Here is a 22274-nt window from a genome sequence, read left to right on the forward strand (position 1 = left end):
ATAGATTACTCACAAATAGTTAATAATTATTAATATGTTATATTAGACAATACTAGCCAGAAATTCATGGAGTATCATAGCACACAGCTTTAGCTCGCGTGTGGTACAGGGTGAATCGTTAGCCGCCACACGTATACTATCGCCTATCGTTTATCGTCTATCGTTAACTAAAGAACGTGTTGACTTTTTTGTTGTTTTCTCAATCATTAATTCATTGCGAAATTCCAAAATCAAATCGGTCAACCTATAAACAAAAATACAAAAAACTTAAAAAGTAAAAAAACGAACGCAACCATGTCACATTTCACATGTATCAACTGCGATGCGCGCTTTGCCAACGCAGACATACAGAGGGAACACTACAAAACGGATTGGCACCGTTACAATCTGAAGAGGCGCGTGGCGCAATTGCCGCCAGTCACTGCGGAGGAGTTCCAGCAGCGTGTGCTAAGTGCTCGGAGCGCGACAGAGTCTGCCATCGAGGAGCAGCAGATGAGCATCTATTGCACCGCCTGTCGCAAACAGTTTGGCAATCAGAAGGCCCACGACAATCATCTCAACAGCAAGAAACACAAGGAGGCGCTGGTGCGATTAGAGCGGCAGCAGGCCAACTCGGACAGCGTATCAGATGTGTGTGTCAAGAGCATTGTGGAGCCGCGTCCGCATCCGGCGTTGGCAGCAGCTGCCGCAGGCAAAGGACGCCTTGCATTCGCGGAACGGGCAATGCAGGTGGATGCGGAAGAGGACGACGACGACGACTTTGAAGACATTGAAGAGGAGGAGGTGAGTGTCAGCTATGAGTTAAATTAGATGCCATTAAACTCCAGTTGAAATTTTTAGGTTGATTCGGATGAGTGGGATAAAATAGCCGAGAATCCACTGACCGAGCGCGACTGCCTCTTCTGTAACCACCAGAGCAAGGATCTGGTGGAGAACCTCAAGCACATGTCGCTCGCACATTCGTTCTTCATTCCCGACACCGAATACTGCACGGACATCGAGGGCCTGCTTTACTATCTGGGCGAGAAGGTGGCCAACTACTTCATTTGCCTGTGGTGCAACGATCGTGGTAAAACCTTCTATTCCTTGGATGCTGTTCGAAAACACATGATCGACAAGGGGCACTGCCAGATGCTGCATGAAGGCGTCGCTTTGGCCGAATATGCCGAATATTATGACTACAGCGCCAGTTATCCAGATCATGTAAGTATCGAACCAAATTGATATCGTACGCTCAGTTCAACACTATCGATAAAAAAACGGCTCTGCTATTGTATTTGAAACTGTGGCTATTCTTCTAATTGGATTTTCATTTCTCTTGCAGAAAGAGGGTATGGACATTGATGAAGAGGTTGTGCCCGATCTGCTCGACGGCGATGAATATCAATTGGTTTTGCCCTCTGGTGCCGTTATCGGCCATCGGTCGTTGCTGCGTTACTACAAGCAGCGCCTGCATCCTACTCGTGCAGTGGCGCTCAAGAAATCGGATCGTAAGCTACATCGTGTGCTGAGCGAATATCGAGCACTGGGTTGGACGCATACGCAGCAGCAGGCAGCGGCGCGTAAGGCACGCGACATTCATCTAATGAAGCGCGTGCAGTCCAAGTGGCAGATGCAGCTAGGCACCAAAGCCAATAAGCTGCAGAAGCACTATCGCGCCCAGGTGCTAATCTAGGAACACATAAATGAAGTACAATTTGTGTGGCATAGAATATTTTCTTTTGTTGTTCACGCTTTTCAAGAAAAATTGGCTTTCATTTGAAAATTACTGCGCAATTGGTCTTTAAATAAAATTACATAATTTAAATTAAAAATTAAATAAAATTTACTTTTGATTTTGTATAAGTAAAATTATTTCATTATGGTTACATTAAATTTATGCATTTAAAACTAGGTAAAAAAAAAAAACGTTCTAATTAATCAGAACTCTCTTGCTAACTGTATACGCGATGAGCAATGCGTGTTTGTGTGTGTATGTGTGTGGGTGGGTGTGCGTGTATGAGCGAGACGCCTGCACGGTGAAAGCATGACTTAAATAAACCGATGCGTGTGTGTGTGTGTGAGTGTTTGTGTAAATTTCAGCTAGCTTTGATGTGTATGTGTGTATGGATGGAGGTGCAATAAATAGCAGTGTCCGCTGGCGAGCTAAGAGAACGGAAACAGGCGCGCACACACAAAGGAGAGAGAGAAAAAGAAGCACAACAGCTGGCTGCTCAGACTTTTGTGTGTATGCGGTGTAAAAAAAAAAAAACGTAGAGTAATTAAAATGAAACATTTTAAAGTATAGTTTATATAGACGGCAGGTAACGCTAATGTATAACTACAGGATTCTGTTGAACACATACGCCCACCATGGGCGACGACGAAGAGGCATCGCTGCTGGCACCGGCTGTAGAGCTGACGCTGCCGCTGCCACCACCGCTGGACGTTGCTGCCGGCGCTGGCAGCGCAGCCAACGATGACGATGTCGACGCAGAAGCTGGCATTTGCATGGGCAGCGGCAGTGGAGCTAACGGCTGCGGATGATAGAGTAGTACCCCATATGAGGCCGGCCCGGAGCCAGCTGGAGGTCCGCCAGCAGCAGAGGCGCTGATAACGCTCGAATCGGTCATCATCAGATGCGAGGCAGCGGCGGACATGTTGCCATAATGATGCATCAGATCGAGCGGCAGCGACGCTGGCGCATAGCTGTGATGCGGTTGCGGCTGTGTCGGCAGTTGCATTTGTTGATGTGCGGCGGGTGGTGGCAGTGGCGGCAGAAGCAGCGACGTCGGCTGTGGTGGCGGTTGCACTACATTACCATTATGCTTAATGCCGCTGAAATTCTGATGTGGCGCAATGCCGACGCCGCTGTTGCGCATGCGCCCAAATGGCGTCTGGCCAAGACGCAGCGCTGCCGCTGCCATAGTTGCGGCCGAGACGGGCGGCAGTGGCGGTGGCGGCATCTGCTGTTGCCCCAGCGGCGGATCACAGTCCATGGCGTGCGGATAGCTGTTGCCCATATAAATATTGCGGCGACCGCTGCTGTTGCTATGATTTAAGCTATTCAGACTGTTATTATTGTTTATGTTAATGTTGTTGTTGCTGCTGCTGTTAAGGCTGTTGAGACTGCTGCTGCTGTTCGCTGTTGTCGCTAACTGCGGCTGCAGACTGAGCGCCGAAAAGTTCATCGCATTGGCATTGCTGTTGTTGTTGCTACTGTTGTTGTTGCTGCTGTTGCTACTGCTGCTGCAACTGTTGTTGTTCGCGTGGTGCAATAACAGACCTGCAAGAGCAAATATTGAATTATGTAAAGATTATCTATAAATGTTAAGGCTAAAAATGTTAGTGTTGCCACATTGCAAAAGGTTTCGCTTAGTTTTTTTTTTGTTGATTATATCATAAATTTTTATTGAAGGGTTTTTTTTCGCTTTTTTTTTGTCATTTTTGTTGATGTTTGCTTTTAGTTTTCATTTTAAATTGTTTTTCTTGGGTTCTTTTCTCTTTTTAACTTATTATTTAGTAATCATTCATAAATTATTTCATACTCATTAAACTTAAACCATCAGCTTTACGTTATATATATATATATATATATGTATATATATAAATGCCACAAATGCGTGAGAGTGTATGTGTATATGTAGGTGTGTTCTGTATGTGTGTTTGTTTTCTCTTGTTTAAATTGCTAAACTAAATGCTTTACATATTCAACCAGTTTTCCATTTTTCTTCTTCTACATCGTATTTAATTTTGTTTTTTCTCATTTTCATTTTGCAATACTGTTTCGTAAAGTGTAGTTCTTATTGCATTGCTCTTTGTCGCCATTTTGTGAGCAGCCATTTGCTAGTTAACATTGGGCTTTACATCAAAATGTTGCTGCATATTTTGAAGCGTTCCCACTGATCGCATTTGCATTTGCGCATTCATTTTATTTTATTTTTATTTTTTTTTGGTTATTGTTAAATTTTGTTTGCGTGTTTTCTAAATATGTTTTTTCTTTTACTTTTTGGATTCGTGGCCTAAATCTAAATGCTTGCAATGAATTTTCATTTAAGTTTTATGATTTTGTTTTTAGCTTTTCTTTCCTCTATGCAATTTTTCTTTCATTTCTCAACTAAAGAATATATGTGAGTGAGTGTGTGTGTGTGTGAGTGAGTGTGTGTGTGTGTGAGTGAGTGTGTGTGTGTATGTGTGTGTATGCATGTGTGTGTTTATTGTAATTGTAACTTAAATTTAAAACACTCTTTATCGGCCTTTGCTTTAAGTATTTTACACAACTTTTTAAAGTTTTTTTTTCCTTTAAGTTTTTCCTTCCTTCAGTTTTATTTATTAATTATTTGTTAAATTCTTGAATTGTTTACTTGGGTGCTAAACGCTAAATTGTTGAATTATACAAACACATATACAATACAAATGCAACTCACATCACTGTCTCTGCCGCTGTCTATCTCTCTCCCTCTTTCTCGCTATCGTTTTATTGATTTCCTCTTTTAAACTTCGTTTTCAATTTCAATTACTTCATATATGTATATATGTTTACATACACACATATTTGTATAAATGTGTCTGTGTGGGTGTTTGTGTATTTGTTAAATGCTAAAGTTGGTTTAATCTTGGTTTGTTTTAGTACTAATTTATGTTTCGGTTTTATGCAATGCTATCGATTTCTTCCTATTTCCATTTAAATTATTATATATATTTTATAATTATTAATAATATGCCTAACGTTAATTATTTCGTTTGCTTTATTTTATTTTTATTATTTGGTTTTTTTTTTGTGTTTTTTTTTTTTTTTTTTTTTTTTTGCTATTTTTACACACCTAAAAACTATGATTTGTGTTTAGATTTTTGTATTTCTTGTATGATTTCTCTTATATTTTATTTTCTATTTATTTTTTTGGTACAAAAAAAAGGGGTTTTTCAAGTATGTTTTACTGTCATGCGACAAAGCTTCTGTTAAACTGCGCAGTTATTTAACATTGACTGATCTTTTAACATTGCTTTTACCATTGAATTGAAGCACGGTTATCTTTGTTTACGTATGCAATGAACGCGTGTGTGTTTGAGTATGAGTACGTGTCTTTGTGTGTGTGTAGGAGAGCGCTGCAGCTGGCTTAGCGCACAAGTGAAATAGTTTGCTTACTCCATAGTTACATTTACTATCATAAACATATCGATAGCAACAGACGAGAGAGCGAGAGCGATCGAAGGATGAAACCACTCGATTCTGCGACAACAGAAGTTAGAAATGAACAAAAGAGAGTGCCCTGCGCAGTACTCTGTAATGAGGTTTTGCATTTCGGTTTGCAAATTTTCATGTCTGGAATTCTCGTCAATGCCATCACATATAAATCAACATAACTATTTCGTTTACACTGTGTACAAGGTATTGGCAGAGTGTAGTGCAGTTTGCCTAACAGAACGAGGATGTGTGTGTAAGTGTATATGTGTGTGTATTTTGTGGTTGTGCAGAGTGAAGAGAAAAGCGTAAACAACCAAAAGAGTAGGCAAGCAAGACGACAGTTGACAGTGTCTCTGTATGTGTGAGTGAATAAATGTGTGTGTGTGTATATTTTACTGTTAAGTCTTGTTTCTTAATGCTTTGGGTTTCCTTTGAATGTTAAATGTTATTTTAGCGGCTATGCGCTGTGTTTATTCAGTACACACACACACACACACATGCACGTAAATGTATATTTTAGCCATGTACACACTTCTATATATGCATTTACTGCTCTGTATGTATGGCTGAACGCTGTTAATCTTCAAATGTTAATGTACTGTTAAACTTATAATTTTATTACATATATCATAATTTTATTACATATATTATCATATATATTTACTTTTCGTATGTATATTTGTTTATATATATATATATATATATATATATATATATATATATATATATATATATATATATATATATATATATATATATATATATATATATATATATATATATACATATTTATGTATGGCAGTCATTAAGAAGTCGTTAAGGATTCCTCGTTTTATGTGTTGCTTAAATGTTTAACAGTTTTTACTTTTTACTTTTTTTTTATTAGTTTTTTTTTGTTTTTGGTTTTGTTTTTGTTTTCTTTTTTTAATGTCTTAATTTACAATACTAGGGGCCTAATTGCTTATAAATAAATGCTTAACTGTTAGCGACAATTATTTAAAAAAAAAGTCACGCAAAACTAAACGAAACAAGTTAAAAAAAATAGTCAATTTAATTACTATCTTTTTTTTTTTTTTGTTTTTCTTTTCATTTTCATTTCCTTTATTCTTTGGAGCTTGTCTAAATTTACGTCGTTTATATTTATGTATACTAGGTGCGAAAAAAATATATAGATATATCCATATATATATATTATATTATTTAATATATATATATACATATATAATCACATACACATATATATGTAAATATTTATTTGGAAAAAAAAGAAGTTTATTTAATGCGCCACACATTAGGAAAATAGCGTGTATTTGGGTGGAGCTGGAGCCTCTGGCTATTTACAATAAGAGATGGCCTTAGCCTTACATAACGTGCGCAATGGAAACGCTTTCGTTCAAACTGAACGAAATATCATATATTGCATCGAATAACAGTTTCTGTTTATCATCTGTTACTGTTCTTGCTGCTTAACTAGCTGCTTCCATTGCGCTGACGCCGCTGCTACTGCACTGTCGTCGTCGTCGTCGCTGCTGCTGCGCTGTCTCCTTCGCTGTCCATTTTCACTGTTATCCTGAGTACTTTATATCTAATTTGCGTTTGTTTTTGTTGTTACGGCTGATGTTACTCCCGTTACTACAACTGCTGTTGTTGTTGCTGGTCATCGGCGCTCGTCTGCTTCGTGGTTTTGTTGATATTTTTGTAATATGCACGCGAAAAGTGATTTTTTTTTTGTGTGGGCATTTTTTAGTGTAATTTTAGTGAATTTTTTTTTTGTTTGTGTATATTAGAAAAAGAGAGCATAATAATTGTGGGCAAAAATTAGTTGCGTTTCTTTCTTAGCTTCCGATTGCTTTTGCCTTGTAAGTAGAAATGAATACAAATATAAAATTATATATAATAAAAAAAAATATATATAAATGAATAAACAAACAAAAAATATCTACGTTTGACAACACTGTTTGTGGGAGAAGGTGCTACCGTTAAGAAAACGAAAGAACACTTACAATTTGTATATAATAATTATATATGCTTAATAATATGTATAAATGCAACTAAATCTTTTCTTTTTATCAGATAGTAACAGAAATCATAATCGATATAAATATATATATATATGTATATAATATAATCTAATATATTATATATGTATATATAAATATAATACTTAATTTTAACATTTTTTTTTTTTTTTTAGCTATAATTCAAATCAAGTTTTTGTTGTCCTTATTTAACAGTTTTTGTTTACATTTTTGTTATTGCAAAACAAAACTTATTTCAATTTGTTCAGATCGAATTATTTCTTTTACGCACGCACCCACACACACACACGCTCACACATGTACATATATTTACAGGCATGCAGCAAATTAAACGAACATAGAATCTAAACAGTACAAAATATATACTAAATACTAAAATAAATACTTTATGTTTTACAAATTCGATACTATTTATCATTATAATTGAAAAAAAAAAAATGAAATGAAAACATTTTATATTTCTATAGCTTCGTAAATTGAATTAAACTTAAAATGAAAATCTAGTAAACAAAAAAAAAATTAACGAGTCATACTTAAATAGTTATCGTTATCGATCAATACATCAGTTTTAACAACTGCAAATGTTCTAAAACACTCAACGAATTCAATAACTCAACAGTTATCGATACGCATTTGTACATCGCTGAGTATCGATCAATTCATTGTTATCGATAACAAATTGCATAAACATTTGCCTTGAATTAACTCCAATTTAATCAATTATCGTTTCTTATCGATAATTAACTCTATTTTTTCGATTTCGATATTTTCAAATAATAAGAGAGAGAGAGAGAGAGAGAGAGAGGAGCACACAACAAATAAAAGCAACAAAAATTTGCTACAACACAAGAGGGTGGCAAAAGGAGAGACAAGAGAGAGAGAGAGTGGTAAAGGGGGTGGGGGGAGGTAGGATCGAGGGAATGACTCAACACTTACCCAAACATTGGGGATCAATGGCGCCGCTGTTGCTGCTGGAGACGAGCGACTGCTGCTGCTGCTGGTTGGAGGCGCCGCCGATGCTGTTGCTGCCACCCGACGATGAGGAGTTGACTGCTGCAATGGCTGCAGCAGCTGCTGCTGCGCTGGAGGAGACGACGCTGCTGCTGCTGCTGCTAGCGTTGGGTCCGCTGCCAGTGCCGCTGGCACCACCACCAGCGCCGGGTCCTGCACCGCCAGTGCCAGGTGCAGTTAGACTGCCGCCACCACCACCACCGGCACCACCGCCACCAGCGGATGAGCTGCCACCTGAGCCGCTGCCACCGGCGCCGGCATTCGCAGTGGCGCCAGCGCCGCTCGTGTTGGTCGACTCGTCGGTGGTGCGCTTGAAGAAGTTGTGCTGCAAGGCATAGTAGGGAGTGACTCGTGTCTTCGGATCAAAGTCGAGCATGCGCAATATCAGATCCTTGAACTTGAGATAGTCGGACACGGAATGTCCCGGCTCATCGAGACGCCTGCCAGCCGGCCCGCCTGTCTCCACGCCGAGTATGTCATGTAGCTTGCGGGAACCGGGCGGCTTATACTTGCGCCCATTGAGTGTCTTCTTTAGCACGTAGGAGCCATCGGTGACAATCTTGTCGAAGAACTTGCGCGTCTTATGCGCCTGATCCAACAGATACTTGGGCGGCATTCCCAGCACCTCGACAATCTTGTTCATCTGATCGAACTCGTTGCATCCGGAGAACAGCGGCTCTCCGGTATGCATCTCCACCAGAATGCAGCCGAGCGACCACATATCGATGGCCAAATCGTATTGAATGCCCAGCAGTACCTCCGGTGAGCGATAGAAGCGCGACTGGATGTATTGATAGATCTGCAAGAGAGAGAGAGAGAGAGAGAGAATGAGAATCTTAATAACCTGTAAGATACCAGTTTTGCCTATGCTTTACAGGGTATTCTCAGATACTTACGCGCTGTCCCAGCTGACAGGAGCTGCCAAAGTCAACAATTTTGATGGCCGATCGCTTGGGATTGCATAGCAATATGTTCTCGGGCTTCAGATCACAGTGTATTATGTTCAGTTCGGGTGTGCTCAGGAACAGAAGAGCCGTGCACAGTTGCTGCGCAAATTTGCGCGTGAGGTTCAGCGAAACGCCACGGAAATTCGTGTTCCTCAATAGATCGTATAGATTATACGATAGCAGCTCGAAGACGAGGCACAGATGATTGCGCCACATAAAATGACGCTTGAGCTTGACTGTAGAGACACAGAGGGAGAGATAGAGAGTTTAGTTGTTGGGCTTGAATAAGAGATTATCCCAAGTTGCATTCACTTACCGATATAGTACTTGTTTTCAGCATCCGCACGATTCATCATCTCGAGCAGTTTGACTTCTATTTGTGCCTGATTTAGGAACGGTTTCTTATTCTTAATTATCTTGATTGCCACATGGCATTGCTCCTCATGATCGTAGGCCTTGACCACTTGACCAAAACTGCCTTTGCCTGCGAATAGTGAAGCATTTGTATATTACATGTGAGCGTAGCTGATTGACATTGATTGATTGATTGATTGATTGATTGATTATTGTTAGTGAAATAAGTTAATAATCAATCAATCAAGAATAAATAAATGGCTTTATAAACTAAAATTTGCTATCTAAATCCATTTATCTGCCATATTATTATTACTTAGCTAGTCATACGTACCGATGAGTGAATCAATCTCGTAGCGATCCAGAAACTTCTCGCCATTCTTGATGATATAGTCGTGATTATCATCATCGTAACCATCATTGTATAATTTGCGCTCCTTTTTATTTGACGAGTCATCATCGCCTTGTGTCTGCTGGGCTCGGCGCTTCTTCTTTGCGTAGTATACCTTCATGTTTGTATTATTGTAGGTGATGAGTGATTTCCAAAACAAAATTGGGATTTTTGAATATATGAGTTATATTTTTATATAATCTATCTAGAGATTTCCGAGAGTAGGTGTGCAAATGATTTCCTTTAAGTTTTGACAAGCAATTCAAGGCACACGTTGTGTCTCGACTTTTTCGCTTTCAAATACATGCATAACGGTAAGCGATAGTTTGGTAATAATTAACTATCGATAGCTGTCAGACGGCACTGTTAATTGACAGACGCCAATTGCTCTCACGCAGTTTTGAGCAAACAGTGGCTTCAATTATATATTAATGTTAATAACAGAAGCACTCAATATGCGCTCACTACTAACGCAACTTTCAGCTAACAGTAGATTCAATCGAATGTCTGTCTTTGCATTTAAATATTAATAATTATAGAGTTGCAAAGGCATATAAATATATGCATATATGTACATATATACATATGTATATTTTAAATATTCCTCTAATTAATGTTTTCATTTGTTACTTTGATTTGAACAACATTATAGTAACAACCCCGTCCCCATCTCCTCATCCCTTTCATGTCTCACTGTGGTTACACGCTTACACCTCTTCCGCACTCCTCCATTAGCCCTTACACCCCCTCGCCCATTGCTTTGCTTTGCTCATTGGCTTGGCGAAAAATTTTGTATGCAGCTGGTTGCTTGGCGAAAAAAAAGTTGTTGCTAACGCCGCATGCGAGCGTCGGTGCGAGCGAGAGCGCTGCACGTGCAAACAAGTTGAACAGAGCGAGGGCGAGGGCCAGACGCCAGTCGCGAGAGCGCTTTTTGCAGCGCATTGTACGTTGGTGTAACCAGACGACCAGACACAGCGAGAGAGAGTAGGGAGATGATGAGAGTGGCGCTCGCGAAATTCAACAACGCCTAAAAGACGACTGCACACAATTGCTGCGGCTGTGCTGTTGCTGCTGGCCGAGCGTTGTAGAAATATGCGTGTGGAGCGATATGTGGGAAACAATGCTAGAAAATGGGTGTATGCTGAAGACGACAACGATGACGACGACGCTGACGTCGACTGCGACTGTGGCTGCTGCTGCTGTTCGTTGCTTCGTGTCGTTGTCTGCTACTGTTGCCTGGCAATGACGTTTCTAGCTTGTGGGGCCTAGCAGACGCAACGTCACAGTTAATCGCGCGCTGCCACGCTCTCTTTTTCATTCTCTCTCTATGTGCGTGTGTGTGTGTGTGTGCTTCAGCATAGCATACAAAGCAGCGACGTCAACGTCAAAGCCAGCGCCGGCAACTGCATTTGAGCTGATAAGACAGCAGCTACAACGTAACAAGTAACGGTGCATATATTTAGGCGCTTGGGTTTGGCTCTGCTGCTGCAGCAGCTGCTGCTTCTGCTTCTGCTGCAGACGTCTGCCTTTGTCTCTCCCTGCCTCTGTACGTGTATGTGTGTGTGTGTGTGTGTGCAACAATTTGCCAGCCAATTAATTGTAACTGCTGTTGGCTCTGGCTAATCAGATGATCGACATTTTTTTTATCGCAACTTTCACTTTAGACAAACATCTTGAATACTCTTTCCGTGTATTCATTTAAGCAGTTTTGCATTTTCTTACAAATTTTGGCTTGTTTAATTTATGCGGCTTACAACAAGTGAAAAGCAATTCAAGAAACGCAATGCCGTTAATCGCACAACCATTTGCATATTAAAAGAAAAATGCGAGTAAGAGAGCACTGGACGGGAGTGCTCGACTAGGAGTTACCTTAAAAGCTGCGACAAACTGATTTCAATCAATCTGCGCTTTTTTCGGATAATATTCATAGCAAATAAAAACTATATATTCTTTGCAGAGCATGATAATGAGAACTATATATTGTCTAAACACAATCCTTTACTAATTCAAATAGGTGGGGTATAGAACTTGTTTATACTTAAGCTCGTGGTGTTAATATAGTTGTGGTATATGACCTATTATCAATTAAAAGTATCTTACACTGAATATCCATTTTAACCGAGAGAGTGCGATCATTAGTAATTAACAGTAAATGCCAGCAACAGAGAGCGGCATATCGCGGCTGTTAAGCTCCAAACAGAGCTTAACAAATTAACAGCAAGAGACTGCGTGTATGTGAGGCTACCAACTGTTGGGCACAGATCAGAAGCTGCATTTACTAACAGAATATAAACTGTTATTTTGTTAAATACAAGAACGAGTGATCAAATACTCCAAGAGAAGTCTGCTAATGAGCTGTAATAGAAACTGCATCTAATATGCCGTTGGTTAGGTGATCTATAAATGAAAGACAGAGAGCGAGAGAGTAGTGGACTTTCTGTACAGTTCTTTTGTGTGTTTCTGTTACTATGCTGTTAGTAACATGCTGTAGAGTGACAGTGGGTGGCATTTGGCAACATTTCAGTTGCGAGTTATTGACGTCTTTTCATGTTAAGCGGGTCAAGGACAGGCACGCGCTGATCGCTAGCCAAATACATGTTTGCCAAAAGGAAGACAGAGCGAGGGTGAGTGGTAGGGGATATTATGTGTGACTCTTGCTTACCTCATTGATGTGCTTGTAGGTCTTTATCAGATCGACGCTCAGCTTTCGCAATGGTGCACTGGCCGGATCTCGAAAATGCGGGGGTATGCGTGCCTGCATGGCGCGCACCTCCGACGAAGACGAAGGACTAGAGTGCTACAAAGGGAGAGAAGAAGAGGAAGAGAGAAAGAGGGAGTGTGTTGAAGGAGAGTTCAACTTAAGAATTATTTGCTAATGGCACTCACATGATGCATAACATCACGATGCGTGGCAGGCAGTTCCTCTTCGACCACAAAGCGTCCGTAGAGCGGCGCATGGCGCTGTCTGCCGCCGCCACCGCCGCCGCCCCCGCCACCGCTCCCGCTACCCTGCGATGTGTCCACGGCGCCGCCGCTGGAACCATATCCAGCGGATACTGTAAAGAGAGAGAGAGAAACAGAACAAATTTAATCATGTGTAAGTGGAAGAAAGGGAGAGAGAGGGCGCGATATTGAGAGAGCGCACACGAGTTCATTGACCGATTGCATCTGGGCACAGGTGTTGCACCTGCCGCACACACCTGAGACAGCTGCCAAAAGCCCAAAAGCCCAAAAAACCCGCCCAAAATACGTTTTCCCCGTCTAAATTTAGTACTAGACAACAAAATAAGAACCAAAAAGTCCCAATGAGAAATATTACACAATATGCACACAAAGATCGCCGAACAAATATATAAATATACATATATATTTGCATATATATAATATATATATATATATATATATGTATATATATAGTTGTTCGCGTCTCTGTTTTGCTCCGAATCAAAAATAGCACAAAAAGGGTAGCCAGTGAACAGGGGTTGGGGCACATGGGGCGGTGGAGCAGATCAAGAGGGGCGCACTGAAACTGATATTGCATTTCGCAATTGCCGACAAGTGAATAGGCAGAAAAGAAGAGAGACCAAGGAGACCAAGCGACCAAGAAACAGCAACGAGGCAACGAAGGAAGAGCAGCCAGAAGGCGGCAGGAATTGACGTTCAATAGCCTAGTCAAAGATATTCGCTGAATGAAAGATTATTTAATAACACTTGATAAATTTACTTTCAAGTTTACCATGAACTTTAACATGCACTCGACTGAGTAACGAATCAGACTGATTTTTTGTACATACTGTAAAGTCAGCTTTAAGGTAGATCAGTTTACTAAAAACTAAATGGGCGTTACCTATTATAAGCTTTCAAATTGAGGCTGTTGATAGGCTGCTCTTCATTGTTTTAAAGTGAGTCTGGTTCAGTAGTTTAAGAAGCTTTCAGCTGTTTGAAGTAACTAAATGCTAAACAATATTTACATTGAAGCTAACTGTAAACTATAGTGTAACTAAATACTCTGAAAGCTCCTTGTGCACTTGAAACTTTAGAGAATCGTTTAAAGATCCATAATCGATAAGTTATCACAACTTGCCACAGGTGCATACTAAGTACATTGCAGGTGGATAAACGAACCTAATACACAACACAATGCAATACATTCAAAGCCTGAACGATAAGCTTATCAGGGAATGACGAACGGTTCATTGTATCCATGCACCACAATTCTTAGACTTATTTCGTGCTTACAGCTATATTGCGCTGGCCGCTGAGACAACAAATGATGCTGATGCTGATGCTGATGATGACTCGCATCATTGCTGCTGATGCTGATTGTGGCCCGGAATCTAGAACTGGGATTGGAGGCAAAGCTCTTGATCGTATGCTGGCAATCGATTTGGGCCAGATAATGCGGCGGCTGTTGTTGCTGCAGTTGATAGCCGTTGCCATTTCCCCCATTGCTCCAGTTGCTCCACGATGGACGCCAGGCCGAGGACGCCGAGGTGTTGGCACCAACGGCAACAGCTGGTGGCGGAGCTGTCATCGTTCCCGTCGAGCTGCCGATCAGGCCGGGCTCATGACCAGCCATCGAGGCGTTCATTGACTGCCAGTAGACCAAAGCCGTTGACATCGCGACTGAGTCAACGTCCGGAAGAAGCGACAGCCAAGCCAGAGACCTCGTCTATATTAATGGCTATATAAATATTTCCTTCCTTGCTCGTTATACACGTTCACGCACCGAAAAAAAAGAGTATATTCCGCTGTGTGTATTGTTTGTATATACGTTTGTTTGAAATTTTGTCTATAGGCTTCTGAGACCAATTTTGGACTTTCGACAGGTTTGGGGGTAGAGCCCCACACACAAGACAGTTAAGCAATTACAGAGCCCCTCTTAAGACAGACTAAGCATTCTGGGAAATTCGTAACACATCGGAAGAACTGTTGAATCAACTCGTTTCCAGAGCTAATCTTACGGAACTCCTCTAGATGTAGAGATAGACTCATAAGTTCTATAAATAACTAAATCGATTCGTATGGTTTTTGGTAATGCGAACGAGTATCAGACAGTCGGTAGCATCCGACTGCAACATTCCAACTTGTTTTTTGTGAATTTCTTTTTTTTTTTTTTTTTTGTTCGCTTTCTTTATCTTTCTTTCTTTCTTTTCGCACACCGCACAAATATTTCACACGCTATGCAAGTTCTTTTATTGCGAGATTCACTTTTACATATATATATATATATATATATATATGTACGTACATATATATATCTTTCACTCAAACAAAAATGTGAAGCAGAAGCTAATAAATAAGGAGCTTTTCTTCAATGTATGATTGATAGCATTTGTGCTCCATCAATTAAACAATTTGTTTTCATTTCTCGTTGGATTCCATGCGAAACTCATACCACACAGAGCTCTATATATATATATAGACTAGCTAGTGTTAATATATATATATGGTTTATATAGTTATTTTTCGGCTTGCGACTACTCGCGCGATCTGCGTCGCGTGAGATTTCAACGCGAACTGCGTCAATGTTTTTTTACAGCTAGAAAAATCATGTCGAGCGCAGTCTTCGTCTTCACCTTTTTTTTTTTTTTTTTGACGCACGTCTGTTTTATTTTTATGTCGAGACATTACGTTACGTTACATTACGCTACGTTTGCCGCTGCATTTCTTCTTCCCTTCTGCTGCTGCGTTGCCAAAATTTGCAGTTGCTGTGCGCTCTTCTGCTCTGATCGCCGATTCCCATCAAATGCATTTGATGATTCCGCCATTTCAACACGTTCTATTTCGATTGCTCTAAGTCGCGGCACGACTATTGAGCTTTCAGCTTTGGCCGCTTGGCCAGAGTTGTCAACATTTCGCCTGATTTGATTTAACACTTATTATTCACAGTTAATATACATATGCACCAGAGTTGCCATCACTTAGCTAAGTTGTTTGTTTCTCTTCTCTTCAAACCTCGACTTTCTTGATTGATTTCAGCTTTAATACTTGAAAGCTGGAAAGCCTTAGAGTTGCCATCAATCATCGGCTTCATTTTGGCAATGAGTTAAAAATACGCTTATAGTCAATATGGAAGTTTTCAGCTAGTGTTGCCAGTGTTGTCGGTCCAACTATTTTAGGGAATTCTAATAAAGCTTCTCAGCTGTTTAGACTTGCCCTAACTGGCACAGAGTTGTCACCCTGTAGTAAGTCTCATTTTTTCTGAGTTAAGTTTTTACATCTATTGTGTCCGCTCTGGCAATTAAGAAAGAGCAGATTTTCTTTTTCGTAATATCATTCAAGACTCGTATGCATGCATTAGCTAAACAACTAATATTTTTTCAGATTTCTCCGATATTTTTTCAGATTTTTTTGCCATGATCTTTTAATTTCAATTATCAGGTGAACGTGCAATTTCGAGAATATAGACTAAAGCATATCTATTTATATGTTAGCTATGATGCATAACCGCCCACAGACCACCTACACCGTCTTCCTACACTTTCTTTTGTTTTTGTTTCGATGAGGAAGTCGATAAACAAAGCAAAACAATCAAACAGGTGAAAACATTGCACTCGGGAGCAATCGACTGCATAATACCCGTTCCCGGGCCAGAAACCGCTTCATTAATCAAATCAATACTTTCGTATTTTCCATGTAGGAAATGAGTTTAGTGGCATAGCTGAGAGAGATATGGGTCCTTTCCAGAAATATACATATACAGAAGATAGATGAACGATTATACGAAAATTGTTCAAAGCCAATATACTCTCTTTTCAGATTCCAAACGAGTAGAATAAGAAATTAATCATGCAGCAAATTAAATAAATTGCATAAAATTTATTTATTTTTAATTAATGCCACAAATTATCCTCAGACAGCAAGAGAAAGGCTTTCTCAATAGAAACCATCTGAAATTCTTTGGACACACTTTGATTTAGTTAGTAAAGAGTCCCTGATGGAAGTAGACCAAAACGAAAGCAATGTTCAAATCGATCGTAACATTGAGTAATTCAGCTGACGTGCAAATAAATCTTTTATTGATCATCTGGAATAGCTCCTGCCCATGTTTAAGTTAGAGTAGATTCCAATTACCATCCCAGTATATCCCAGACTGGATGCCTATTAACGCTACATTTGAGAAGATAAAAACAACTTAGCAAGATCACAAAAATAGTTCTTTAGTGTTTAGTAGATCGGGAAAATTGAAACGCTTTTCGTACTCGTTTGAATGCGTCTGTATTCCAGTTTAATATCAACTAACTAATCTAATTGAACATTTGTTAAGTTTCGGAATATGCGAAGAAGTCCCTTTCTAGTTTTCCTTATGCATATATCGCATAGATATTTCCTACGTTAGACAAGGGTATTCCAGCTTCAGCGAAGCCTAAACTAAATTCCGTTTCTTGTCTCGTTTATTATTAAATCAAAGTTGATCACTTGCCAATTTGTTGGGTTATGGAGCTAAATGGATGCTCCTCGTACGACCTACTGCTCCCTGGCATCTGCTCGATGATGACGATGATGATGATGATGCTGCCGCTGCTGCTGCAAGTGTTCTTCTATTTATATACACGGACGGGAGAATCACTGCGGTGATCCGTTTTTGTGCTTAGCTCTAGCGAAATGTAGTCGTCGTCGCCGCCGCCGCCGTCTTGGCCAATAATAGTCGCAACGACATTTTTCTCTTGACCAGGAGCATGAGGTAGGGGTACGTATTGGAAGGGGAGCTAGCGGTAATGGAATCTATTCACATCGATGCTAAATCCGGGCAATATATACGTATATATATATGAAGTACGTTATCAACAAACAGGCCTAGTGTGGAACCGCCCGCCCTCACTAGGGTCGGTGTTTGCCAAGTGAGTCATGAATGACCCATGAATGGGTGCAATTGTGTGAGGCCTCCTATACCGTGTACCTATTGAAAGTGACATTAAATACGGTATATTGCCTTGAAGACAATGCATGTCACATGTAGGGAGTAATATCCCATATTCATTCTGTATAGATTATATACAATAGACAGATCAGTACTTGAGCCGTTCATATATAGTAAAAGTAATCATGTAATGGAAAAATGTCGATTTTTTCTATTTTCTATTTTGTTAAAAAGTAGTAACGTTTTCATAATCTTGTTTCATCTTCTATTGGGCTAACGATTCTAGGTTTTTATGACATCTCATTTCCCTAATATCGATTTCTATTTAAGCATTCTTAAGGGACATATAAAGCATACTCTCTGCATACCATCCCCATTAGACGACTATTCTTTAATTTCTTCTTTTAGATACTTGCTGCTTTAGCTCAGCACAGGTTATCGTTTAGTCGAATACATCGTACGCTTGCACCAAATCGTAATAAACACTTGACGAATTGAAGGGCAGACGCGAGGCGCCGTTGATAAAACGTTTTCGTGGAATCCAAATGCACTAAACAAATAGAGGGGAAGTCCGGAAAGTCCAATGAGCGCAGCGCCTGATACTTGCTAAATTGGCTCCTCCTCTTTCTCTCAATGAGCAAACAAAAGCTAATTGATAAGTCATACACACAACATACAACAGCACACACACACAGACGAACACTTGTGCCATTTGTGAGGCAAGGAAGCAACAGGTGACAGCAGCTGCTTGCTATGACACGCGTGCGTTCTCAATACAGCGATCGTTCGCTAAATAAGATTTCCTTTTATTACCTCTGTTAAGTAGTTAACAGTGTGCATTCTACTTACATTTCTGTTTGTTCTTATCCATAACAGCGCCGCTGTTAGAGTCCTCCAATCTATACATCTGGATTTTCTTGTTGGTTTAATGCTTTTTATGCTGAATTATGTTTATGATATATATATCTATATAGATATATATACCTAGATACAGGTATATATATATTCATACATATAATTATTATTCATATATATATATAATATATATATTGCGTTTATTTGTTCATATATAATTTGCGTTTTGGTTGATCCTTTTTCTTATGTTTGAAATCTATGTTTCATTTTTATTTCTTGTATAAATTAAATAAATTATTAACGTTGTTGTGGTAATTAATAAATTACTTCTCGTTGTTAATTTTGGTTACTAAATTTTTGTTGTTTTATTTTTGTTCGTTTATGGTTATATATTTTTATATCGTGTATAGTTATATACATATATATATATATAATTTCTATATATATATATATTTTAATTTTTTGGGCTGTTTTTTATTTTTGTTGTATTAATATTTTAAATACTTGTTTTACACATACATATAGATGTGTTACGTTAAATCTTGTGGATATATATACATATATATATTTATATATTATTTGATATTCGTTTTTATTTATTTTATTTTTATTTTAAAGTAATGAACACACTTTTTAAGTCTTTTGTTTGGGTTTTGCTTTTAATGTTATGTTGATGTTAACATACACATATGTTAATGTTAATGCTACTGCTGTTATGTGACTGCTGTTGTTACTGTTGCACACACAGACATAAATGTTTATAAACACTATTGTTAATGGTTGTTGTAGCTTTCACGTTCTTCAACTAGACACGCACACAGATACGAATTTTCGCACACGCGCGCACATATGTTCATATTTTTGCAATCAATGTGCAAATCCATTGCGCACACACACACACTGCCGTCGCGCACGTGTGTCTGTGTCGCTCTTCTTCTCTCTTCCACACTATGCTGCTCTGTTTGTGTGTGTATGCGCGCAAGCGCCCAAAAATAATGCAAAACGAAAAAAAAAACAACAAAAATAACAACGGTCTCTCCCACTCTCCTTTCTTTGTTTTTGTTTTTTGTTTCGCACAAACACCGAGAGCCGCGCGCGAAAGGGAGAGCGAGCCTAACGAACGTCCGCGCGAGAGAGCAGGCCGGACAGATAATGGCCAATGCCAAAACGAAAAAAAATTTATTTTGCTTTTTTGTGGTATCTAAGTTATTGTTGTTGTTGTCGTTAAACGGTTTGTATTATTATTCTTTATATTATATATGTAGTAGTTGTTGCTGTTGTTGTTAATACAAAGTACTGCTCTGCACATTTTGCATGGGAACACACATTTCATGAGCGAATTAACGGAACACAACAAAAAACATTTTCACGCACGATTTTTTATTTGTAGATATATATAAACTGAACACAATTGTTGTTGTAGTTGCTGTAGTTGTTATTGTTGCTGCTGATGTCGTCTTGGAGAGCTGCAAAGAGTAACAGAATAAAGAAAAGCTTAGTTGGACATTTTTATAAAGATCACGTTTACAGTTAAATGTACAACAACAACAAAATAGCGCATAAAGAAAAGAAACAAAATTCAATAACATTTTGCGCGGCGCAAAATAACAAAAAAAAAAAATAATGTGTAAAAGAAACCAAATAAAGGAAAAACACGCGCTGCTCACAAAACACATACACTGACACACTCGCACTCGTCTCTCTTTCTCTCTCTTTGGCAAGCGCAGCAGGTGAACGAACGACACGCGACGCATGTGTGTTTGTCAGCATGCATGTATGTATGTGTGTCTGTGAGAGAGTGAGTTCTAATAGCAGCGAACAAGTTCAGTTGAGCGCCACGCGCACTCAAACACACGCACACAACAGTAGCGGCAGGCAGCAGCATTCATAGAAAGCGCAGCTTGGCAGGGCAGCGCTGCTGGCCGACTAAAAGCTTTTTGCTATAAGCAGACAGCTGTTAAGCGCCTGTTGCCAGGCAAAATTTGCGCTTTTTAATTAAAATGTGTGCGCAAATGTTTTAATGTATTTAGCAGTCAAAACATACCATAGAGAGCGGCGCATTACGGTGAAAGTGACCGCAAGTTTTAAGCATTTACTGCTGTTATTGTTATTGTGATATATATGTATATATTTTGGCATTTGTTTGCGCTAACTGTTGCCAAGCAAATTGAACGAACAGTGTTGCCACATAATTGCAAATGCTTCTGCTCCTGCAAAAAAAAAAGAGCATTACTCATGCACACACACACAGTTAGCCGGCACAAGTTCAGTGCAAGCCAAAAACCAGTTCCATCATGAATTATTCTTTTTAATTTCTCTGATTCACACGGTGCAAAAAATAAGTTATTTTTATATGTACATATATACAAACATACATATATATATATAAATACACACACACACAGCAAACAATCCGATAAAAAAATTAAGTTTGTCGTATGCGTCACAGCAAACCCAAACCAAATGTTATTTGATAGTCATGCAGATAATATTGCCAACTTCTAAAGTAAGCTAAATCTGTTTATTTACATTCGAGCTTGATGTAATAAAAACCTTAATTAACTAATATTTACTTTAAAAACAGCTAGAAATGACTGTAAAAAAAGCCTAATTGGCTGCACTGACACTGACACTATAACATGAAACTTGTCGAATGCTGCCCACACACACACGCACACATACACACACAGAGTATGTTCATCAATCAAAACTAGTCGCATTCCCATCAAGGCAGCAACAGCTGCTGCTTATCAATTGCACGAGTTGTGCTTGTGACCGATGTGCGCGTGACGTCACAAATGTACCGACAATCAAGAGCAGCAAATACTCCGATCAAAAGCTAACTAACTGCTCGCATACACTAACAATAATGATATATATGTACGTGTGCCTGTGTGCGTGTTTATTTTTAGCCAGGCAGCAACAAATTTTCGCATGCATCATAATTTATTTTTGGTCTACGAGCAAAATCAAAGGCAGCAGCGGCAGCAGCAGCCCCCACGCAGAATCCCACACGACGCGCCAATTAAATTTCACGCGCAGCTGGCAACTCTGCATTTGGTGGGTGGTCGCTTACAGCCAGTGCTGTTCCCTTTCCTCTCTCACTCTCTCTTCATTTTATTTAATTTTTTTGTAACTAAAAGAAAACTTTAGCGATCCAGTCGTGTTTGACGTCAACACAGCGGAGAGATAGAGATATATAGATAGAGGAGGAAGAGAGAGCGCATACTGCTTTCGCTTTGCACACACACACACACACGCACAGGCAGCCTGGCGCTATCAGTGTTGCTCAATTGGCTATTTTTCAGCTATTTGGTGCAAGCAAAAACTACTCTATTTCTATGCTAAAACCCGTTTCTATTGAACTCAAATATATACAATATGTACGTATAAATAAATGAATTGATTAAAATTATTAAAACATTTGTAAAGAAATATGCGGTTTTTTGACTCAGTTGATTATTGTGGCCCATTCTTTAATGCTTCTGGTTATTTGGGGCTAGCTCTAGCTTATGTGTATCAGCACTATTTGTGCGCTGCCGCTGCCACTGCCACTGCCACTGCCACAGACAATCATCTCTCTCCCTCTCTAACTTTATACACTGCGGTGTGTTTTTTTTTTTATTTTTTTTTATTCTTTCTTAGACGG

General features: G+C 39.3%; 2 protein-coding genes across 8 annotated transcripts in view; one reads left to right on the forward strand and one right to left on the reverse strand.

Moving 5' to 3' along the window:
• Positions 1-134: 134 nt before the first annotated feature.
• On the forward strand, positions 135-1824 carry LOC108618923 (cytoplasmic 60S subunit biogenesis factor ZNF622). The gene is made up of 3 exons (XM_018015148.2): positions 135-783; positions 841-1203; positions 1325-1824. Exons 1-3 carry the CDS (start codon positions 295-297, stop codon positions 1673-1675), a joined length of 1203 nt encoding a protein of 400 aa, XP_017870637.1. The 5' UTR covers positions 135-294; the 3' UTR covers positions 1676-1824.
• Positions 1802-22274, reverse strand: part of mnb (minibrain) — a 27518-nt gene continuing 7045 nt past the window's right edge. For 5 of the 7 annotated variants that reach the window (XM_089474509.1, XM_089474506.1, XM_089474510.1 and 2 more), the window contains 8 exons: positions 18620-20091; positions 12793-12962; positions 12569-12703; positions 9850-10021; positions 9478-9645; positions 9111-9397; positions 8140-9013; positions 1802-3265 (listed from right to left, as the gene is read on the reverse strand). In XM_089474509.1, the coding sequence (XP_089330635.1) occupies positions 2310-3265; positions 8140-9013; positions 9111-9397; positions 9478-9645; positions 9850-10021; positions 12569-12703; positions 12793-12962; positions 18620-18677 (2820 nt within the window). In that variant the 5' untranslated portion in view covers positions 18678-20091 and the 3' untranslated portion in view covers positions 1802-2309. Of the gene's footprint in view, positions 3266-8139; positions 9014-9110; positions 9398-9477; positions 9646-9849; positions 10022-12568; positions 12704-12792; positions 12963-14145; positions 16732-18619; positions 20092-22274 lie in introns of those variants that run through there. The other 2 variants (XM_018015130.2, XM_018015129.2) reach the window with 2 other exon arrangements.

This window comes from Drosophila arizonae, chromosome X, assembly GCF_054131065.1.
Source record: "Drosophila arizonae isolate 15081-1271.41 chromosome X, UAZ_ARI_1.0, whole genome shotgun sequence".
Classification (NCBI taxonomy): Eukaryota; Metazoa; Arthropoda; class Insecta; order Diptera; family Drosophilidae; genus Drosophila; species Drosophila arizonae.